Genomic DNA, 9,009 nt, shown 5'->3' with positions numbered 1-9,009 from the left:
TGTCAACCTATCGCTATATACTATTACTGACATATTCCCGGTCCCCATCAACTGTCAACCTATCGCTATATACCATTACTGACATATTCCCGCCCCTTCAACTGTCAACCTATCGCTATAATACTATTACTGACACATTCTCGGTCCCCATCAGCAGCCAACCTATCGCTGTATCATATCATTTGTGACCATGTGCAACTAGGGAACATAACTCTGATAAATCAGACTGAATTTGTTTTGTTCCGGGTCTGGAGTCCTTCCATTGGGTATCTTTTTACTGGAATAGCCATGAACATTAAGTCTAAATGGTTTGTACTTAGGGTTTTTATAAATTATTTAAGATTTCTGATTTCACTTCATAGAAGTCCAGCAATAAAACACTTGTATAGTTTGAGTCTGTCTTAAAACGGTACAATCTCTCAACTGCTTATACAGATCGGACAGACCTGGTACGTGTCAACTTCTGATAGTAAATATGTTATATGAACGTTAACTACCTTTATTCCTGCGACATTTTTCTTCTCTCTCGGCATAAACTGATTCATCCTAATATCTTTCTTGACACTGTCTCACAATCGACACAATATGTTCATCGTTTTGTACAAAATAAGAAATATAAATTTAAAGACATCGCTTTAGAAACATAAAATTTATTGATCAAATATGAGAATTTATCACAAAATATAGTACTTAAAGGTTTAACAAAAGATTCTAACACTTCATTTTACCGCATATTTGTTATGACATAAGTAAAATATAACGTGCAAACATCGGCTTATATTTCATACATTACACTTCCATTAACACTTAAACTGAATATCAACATGTTCAGAGGCCGACACAGTATATAGAGATTAATAGAAAACCCGGATATTTAAACTACATTGTATAAAACTTTTCTAAAAATGAAATGATTTTGACTGAGATCTGGTAAACAATTCCGCAAAAATAACATTATTTTGGCGATAAAAATTAAAACAATACAATTGATAATGTTTGTAAAATGTTTCCAACCTTTTTACGTAATAAAAACTTTGCCAAAGTAAACTTTGTTGTAACACAGAATGTCTATATGCATTTATCATTAGATAACTTAAGTTCACAGAATTAATGACATCAAGGTTAAAACTGTCTTAAGGAACAATAAAGAAACCGGAGTTATTATTCCGTAAGTTTCGAAAGATCTTTTCATAGGTAACCTTGATGATAATCTTTTTATGTCAATACTGTATATAAGATAGTCAGTAGTAAATAACCATAGACATTAATATATAAGGGAGTGATTAGTTAAATATCTTTACATATAAGATAGTCAGTAGTTAGCAACCATATGTCTTGATATAGATATATATGTGTGTGTGTGTGTGTGTGTGTGTGTGTGTGTGTGTGTGTAAACATTTCACATTTAACGCTTCCTAAAGAACTATCGTATTAATGTTACCAAAAAAGCTATCTGGTCACTCTCAAAAATAAATATGGACAATTAAACTCAAGGGGACCTTGCATTTAAATGTCTATGAAGTGCTTTAAAAAGAATGATAAGTATTTACTTAAAGCACTTAGCATCTACTTGATTTTGATATGTTTAGCAATTAGTGTCACTTCTACAAATGATATTTAACTTTATCTACTTTGAGGATAATATACGCGTTAAATAGCCAAAGGCCACCACCAAATGGTCCTCCAGGTAGTATAAATACGTATATAGATAATGTAACATTTACACAATCACCGACAGTAATAAGAAGATATGACAGAGGGATATTGTCTTCCACAATCTTGATAAAGGTCTATGCGAGGTGATCGTTCCTCTACTTTTCACATTTCCCCCCTTTTCGACTCCCTCTTAATCGTTTTAAAGCAATTTACTAAACTTATGTAATCTGAAAATCCCATAACCTTTCTGAGAGATGCTAACATCAATATATTCCAATATCGTCTACCATCTCTCAGCCATTCAATTTCTCTGATGCAACAAGCAACTGACGGGAACCTACATATCCGATACCAATTACTCTCAAAATTGAACGAACACAACTAGCGACAGGGGGAAATTTTCACTTCAAGTTTCAGAAATATCCTTTCAGCGCTTTTGTCAAAATGCAACATGGTTGCCAGAACATTACTATGCTTTGTTTTGCTTTTCTGATCCGTCTCAGATTTGAAAGCATAATTAGGGAGACCGACAGACCATGTTTCAGAAATATCTTTCTCAAAATAAAACTACGCTGAAGGAATTAATTAGAACATTTAAATGAAGTTTGAGAATGTCTTTCAAGTACTTTTCAACAAATAGCGATGACAAGTATTGTTAGGAAACGGGCCAAAATTAAGAGCACTTTTATCAAGCGCAACACTTAATGAATGTGAACTATCACAGAATAAATAATAGCATACATACAGGCTGACATAACAGATACTAAAATAGTCGTATGATACTACAATGTAGTAATTCATCGAAATAATACTAATAGAAATTTTATTGCTTTCTTGAAAACAGATAAGACATTGAAGAATGAATTAAGATTCATAGTGACACAATACAATTCTAAGACATCTATAGCTAATATTAATTTAAAAGTGACAAAACACTTTTAGCTTATTTCTTTCATATGATATTGTCAACATCATTGATGTAAAAAAAGGCCAAAACAAAACAGTCCTATTAACTATTTTGACCGGGAAATATTGTATTGCTTATGTGAATTTCATCGTTTGATAAATAATAGTATGATCATGCCATTGAAAGATAATAATTTTAATCAACAGCCACCCATAACAGGCGATGAAATATTTACGCAATATGCATTGAATAGAACGAAAGTAAATAACAGCTGACTCTAAAGACCCCTGACTGCTGTGGTATACATACTCAGTTACAAGTATAATGGTCTTATTGTCCATAGGGAACATCTTTGATTTTTGACCAAACCGAAGATAACAACACCTGGTAAGGCCACCCATCTCATATTTCCAGACAAGTTTTATAGCTGCATTCCACTGATTGAACTTGAGAAAAAGTTGTGAAGGTTTATACACAGCAGTTTGGGGGTGTCTCACGGCTGACAACGACTGACGAAACTCGATGGCTATAGGTCATCCTGACAAGACTAACCAAGTTTGATTTTGTCACCGACCTTGTTTAATCCACGATCCAATCTTCGAGTCAGCGTTGGATTCCTGTAGAGACCAATAGGAATACATCCTGACAATTTCATTTCGATATGTTTGGATACGATGGATAGCAGCTTTACACGTCTGTTGTCTACGTCAGTCGGGTCATAGAAGAATACGATAGAGCCACTATCTCCCAGGTTCTGCGAAGAAGTCGTTGTCCGAGTTACCGCTAATTATGACGCCTTCTTCATCACACACATGCGCATCACCAGCGTATACAATTCCTGTAGTTGGTCCAGTCGCTGATCCTATTTTATGTACCTGCCAACTCTGTATGTAGTCCTCCTTACTATACGGACGCCTCGATAACATCGCCGTTTTCATTACGAAAGTGTGTATCACATTGGATAACCATGTCCGCTTTGCATCTTTATAATTGCGATGTCGACATCTTGTTGATAGTAGCTTTCTGTGCAGTTACCAAACTCAATTAAACGGTTGTCTTCGTCAGTTATTTGCATCATATCCCCTGCTTGTACACAATGTCCTGCGGTGATGGCCACCAATGAATCGCCAACTTTACCGAAACAGCCCAGAGTTCTCCGACTGCTTGATGTCTTGTTCGTAAGTATATCACCATTGGCAACTAAGTGTGATGTCATAATGGATTCGACCAATACTACTTCCGTTTTCTCTTCTCCAAAACACTCTCGAATACGATTGACAATATCTATCCTGTCAGTATGTTCTTCAGGCTGAGCTGCAAAAACCAGGATCCCCTTAGCTGTGCTGCAAAAACCCCGGATACCACAATCCTGTAGACTAAACAAATGACCAGAGGCCAAAATAATTCTAAATCTTGAATGATGAGAAGAAAAAAAAAGAGTTACAAGATTAAAGTTCAAAGTCTAGTGTTGTAAAGGAAATATTAAAAACGTTAATAACATTTTGGGCTCATTTTTTCTGAAAATAATAATATAATATCTTAGCAATACTCGTTTATCAAAGTTTGTTCAAGTTCACATTAACATAATTGTATATCTTTCTGATTACAATCGTGTCTAATCTAGGTTTAAAAAAAAACTCAAAATATTAAGGATAATGTTTGCAATGATAAAAAATGAAATATCACAGACTGAATCTTTCCTATAAATTTTCACCAAGGAGAATACTTAAATACCGAAACATAACGCAAAAAAAAAAAAAAAAAAAAACCCCAACTAATCATTATATGTAATAATATCTCCAGACGTTTAGTTTAGTAATACATTTCAAGAGTTTTATCTTATCAATTAATAATTCAAAAGATATTATTCAATAAAATATATACCTTCTTTTAGCTAGCCTCTCTTTAATATGCTGAGAAGAGGGAATCCGGAACTTCTTGTTCTCCATTCTGAAATTATTTATCACATATATTTTCATTAGGAATACTGTTTTCCATTCTATATCTCAACTTTTTTTTATATAACTAAAACGTATGAAATATGAAATAGTAAACTGAACATGCAAAAACTTCATCATGTGTCATTTTCGGTTTCATTAGGGCAAATCACTTGTTGAATACATTATATATCAGAAGTGCGATGAGGCCAGGTTTCGCTTCATATATTCTAGGAAAGAGAATTTTGAAAATATGCAGAACCACCATTGGTATTTGAAATACGTTAATATTACATACATTGATTAGTAGTGTAGTTACATTCACTTACGGCTGTTCGTCGGATGTGAGGAAGGTAGATGTGTCGTGTTCCGGTAGTTTTCGCACAAGAAGGGAACGTATCTTCAAGTCGATCATTCCCCACTTCTCTTGATGTTGTTCCGCTTTGTCTGCCATGCGAGATTGGACATACTTGAAAGCTTCTTCAGCATACGCAAATATTTCGTTTTCGAAGGAAAATGTAAGGAATCGTTTAACATCAGAATCCTTCTTCAAATTTTCAACTTGTTTCTCAGCTAGATGAAGGACGTCGTCGTGCTTGGGAATCTGTAGATCAAAAAGATATGTTCATAGAAATCATATTGTATGATTGTGATGTTACTAGTCCACATGTAGCGATTCAAATTTTACGTTTATATTACGTTACCGCCCATCGAAAATAATTATCATCAATTATTCAGGGGAAACCAATTTTTTTCTTATCTTTTTCTTGGAATAAAATATACCATACAGCTGTAACTTTCTCCTCAGACTGAGAAGAAGATATACATTAATATATATCTACCTGGACAGGCACGCCATCTCCCGGATAAAAAATAATCCATCTCGTCTTTTTCGTCTCCATTGTTTTCCACCGTTCTGTTAATATATGTACATCTACAATCAATATGACGATGAAGTACCGGTGAAATATATCATTTTTGAGGCAATCTTCCCCTTTGTCAGGACACAAATATTGAAATATTTGACTTCAGAGTGAGGCAACCCATAGCATTTAGATGAAGGTTTTGTTTAGTTTGTATTGCCTAACGTCCTTTTAACATTTAAGTGTGGCTTCCCCTGTGTGGGAGATATATAAATATGTGTTCTTTGGTCGTCTGCAACATGTTAGATGTAGGAGAAAAATCACAAATATATATCACATAAAGAATTACGGAATATAATATGAACATCAATATCACATACTTTCGATATACGATCCGGCCGGTTGCACTCAAAAACTTCCAAAAAGTGCCGTTTACAACAGTACACCTTATATATAATAAGAACTTCGCAAAGACAATGCATTCATATTTAGGTGTAATTGAAGCTTTTCAATATAATCAGCCCCGAAAAAAAGTCGCACAAGACAAGAGCACATTGTGCTTCCATCCGTATACCAATGATTTTTTGTGAACAAATTCAACAAATGTCTTCATTCTAACAATACAAAGAGGTTTTTTCTGGTCTATCGTTAACACACTATCAGTCCTATCAACAGCTAATGTCAACTGTACTTATTTCATAGAAATATATTGTGTAAAGTCTCCCTGTGATATGCCGGAACTTTTGCCGATTTAAAGTGCTATCTTACTGAAGCATACTGCCGAAGACACCCAGCAGCACATCCCACCCGGTCACATTATACTGACAACGGGCTGTATCGACTTCAAATTTGTAGCTAATGCTGCCTAAACATTCTGTATGTTTATAATTGTATACATTTCTCAATGTTTTCAGATCAAATGTTATAAACAAAGTTATTATCAGTCAACTAGATAAAATAAAGTAAAGCCTATATAAACTTTCTACGCGAAGTGAAATAAAAGTGAAAAAATACTTAAGCATATCAGGAATGAAAACGTTACACGAGATAACACATTACACAATGGTAAGGAGAAGTTACTTATGTAAAACCTCACACACCTCATACAAAAAGTCCATGTATATATAGATCACAGTGTATTATAGAGCAAAAAGTGTTTACCGTCCGTGATATCCGTTATCTGCTCATCATTTTGGAGTTCATCGCACACTCTGATTGTTGGCACCAATGCCAAAAACGAGACTTTGGTCAGATTTGATGATAGCAGGCACATGTAGATCTGTATTTTCCAGTTCTTTGTATATCTCATGTGCAATTAATGCGCTGTAGTCCAGCCGTCTATACTCTTGCCTTGGCACGACATACTTCAGAACCTTGTACGCTGTTAATAAACAAGAGTACAACCTTATCACTTGTTCGGGTAATCAAGTAGTCTAATGCTATATTTCAAACATTAAGACATTTACCATTGAGTTTTAAACACTAATATCTTATGATATTTTACCCTCTGGTACAATAACTCGGTCCTCTTTCCAACAGGACCAGGGCAAAGTTTGTAAAACAGATGAGGTATTCCGTTTTATCTACTAATGTTACATTTCACATTCGTCCTCTTTTTCCTAGATTGTCCCCCTCTCCCCAATATGAACAAAATCCCTTTTCCCTCACTACGATATGGCGTCCAAAAGACTTTTAATTACATTTTTATCATCAGATGATGGGCTATTTCTTGTACATATGTCATCGAAATGGCTTGTACTTGCCTCATAAAACTGGTTTGTACTTATCTCATCGAAATGGTTTGTACTTGTCATTGTTTTATATTTCATTTTGAATAAACTACTGATATCTCTCTTAAAAGCAATGGGAATGACATTTGTTTTAAAATTTATTATCTCGCCGTACCCGAAGGCCAAGTAAGCTGAATCCGTTGTGCGGTGTCCGTCGTTAGTCCAGCGTTAACTTTGACTTTAATTTTCTAAGAGTCATGCTATTTGGCTGGTGGCTGGTAGGTTCTTGTGGGAGAACTCAAGAAATGCCAAAAAATTAACTTGGCCTGTATTCAAGGTCAATGGAGTAGGATTTGTCATTGACTTTATAAAGAGGGGGAATAACTATCCCATGCCAACAACTTCCATGACAAACTGACTTCTCGCACACCAAAAGGCATGCCATCATGCTTAGATTTGCCACAACGTTAATGGAAATGGAACGACCTTTTCGCGTATTCATGGTAACAGGGGCCAAGTTTGTTCAAGATCATTTGATGATTCACAATAATATCAAGAAACAAACTCCTTTGATTAAACGAAAGACAATGAATCATCAAGCAAGCGGATACTTGGTGAGCGATGCATGCCCTTTGGGCCTCTTGTTGAAAACGTTTACATCCTAGCAACATTATCGACTATTAAAAACGTCTAATTTCGTCTATCACACTGACATTGTATTTTGTTATACTTAACATTTGTCTCACGAGTAAAATAGGTATTTGTACATTACTAAACTAGATAATTAATTAACTAAGATTTTAGATATTTAAGAACAATAAACCAATGAATTGTTAATCGACTTACCTCTCTGTGTCTCTTTGTCTGCCTGTCTCTCTCGTTGGCACACACATCTAGCATCTGTTGGCGTGTAGTTTGCTTTGGTGTCCTGTAGACTCATCATCCTAACCAAATGACTGAAAACAGTAACATCTGTACACGATAGGCATTATTTAATGCATTCACAAGCGTTAAGATTTTTAAATGCTGTAAGTTAAGGTTTTTTAAAGCTTAATGTATATTTATATTTAGACTAAAAGCTGAAAGATTTCATTTATTCACGTGCATAACCTAATTGTTTGCTACCTTGTACGTTTTTTTTAAATCTTAACAACTTCAACAATTTAAAGTGCGAACGAACAAACATAGGTGATACTGTTTTAGGTGACTGAAGGCCAATCCAATACCTTAAAAACAGCTATTGAATTTAAATAAAATATAATAACACTTGCTTTTGGATATGCTGCAAATATAATAAGTTATTACTTCCCTCTAATCCATAGCTGTTTCTCAATATAAACCATGTACATGCTACTTACTATTTGTTCAGGTTGTTCTATTAACCTAACTTTCAATTGATGTTAATATAACCGCAGACTATTTATTTATATAATATTTAAAATAACTCTTTGATCAATTGATACAAAAAACACAAACTGCAACTGTCAAAATTCAAAACGGCCACATGAATCCCATCTTGTTTTCAGGTCAGTAACAAGTATGTTCAGTGTTATTTATCAGATACCGTACAGGGGTTATTTTAGCGAATTCCAAATTTTAGCTATTTATTGCCTAGGTTTGAAATGTAAAATCTGAACCCTTATTTTCTTACTTGGAAAATAACAAGTCTGGAATTCACTCGACAGTGGTAATTACCATACGTATGTTAGAGTACGAACGTGTACGAGGCGCTATAAAAACTCCAATTCAATGCATTTATTACTTTAAACCTTACGGTTTATCAGTAGTGCATATATATACAGTGCAGACATTACAAATAACATACAATACAAATACAAAGTACATTGTAACTCACAAGCACACACAAACCACACATACACGATCGTTTCGTTAGTGTAGAGAGCGTTCTATTACAT

At 34.5% G+C, this 9,009-nt stretch overlaps 1 protein-coding gene across 1 annotated transcript; it reads right to left on the bottom strand.

Moving 5' to 3' along the window:
* Positions 1–634: 634 nt before the first annotated feature.
* LOC117340182 lies at positions 635–5,412 on the bottom strand. Its single transcript, XM_033901944.1, has 4 exons — positions 5,343–5,412; positions 4,830–5,104; positions 4,448–4,513; positions 635–3,939 (listed from the first exon to the last, which is right to left on the bottom strand). The coding sequence occupies exons 1-4, from the start codon at positions 5,400–5,402 to the stop codon at positions 3,516–3,518; spliced, it is 825 nt and encodes a 274-aa protein (XP_033757835.1). The 5' UTR covers positions 5,403–5,412; the 3' UTR covers positions 635–3,515.
* Positions 5,413–9,009: the final 3,597 nt, after the last annotated feature.

Source organism: Pecten maximus, chromosome 13, assembly GCF_902652985.1.
Source record: "Pecten maximus chromosome 13, xPecMax1.1, whole genome shotgun sequence".
NCBI classification, from domain to species: domain Eukaryota; kingdom Metazoa; phylum Mollusca; class Bivalvia; order Pectinida; family Pectinidae; genus Pecten; species Pecten maximus.
This window is presented reverse-complemented; position numbering and strand designations above follow the sequence as displayed.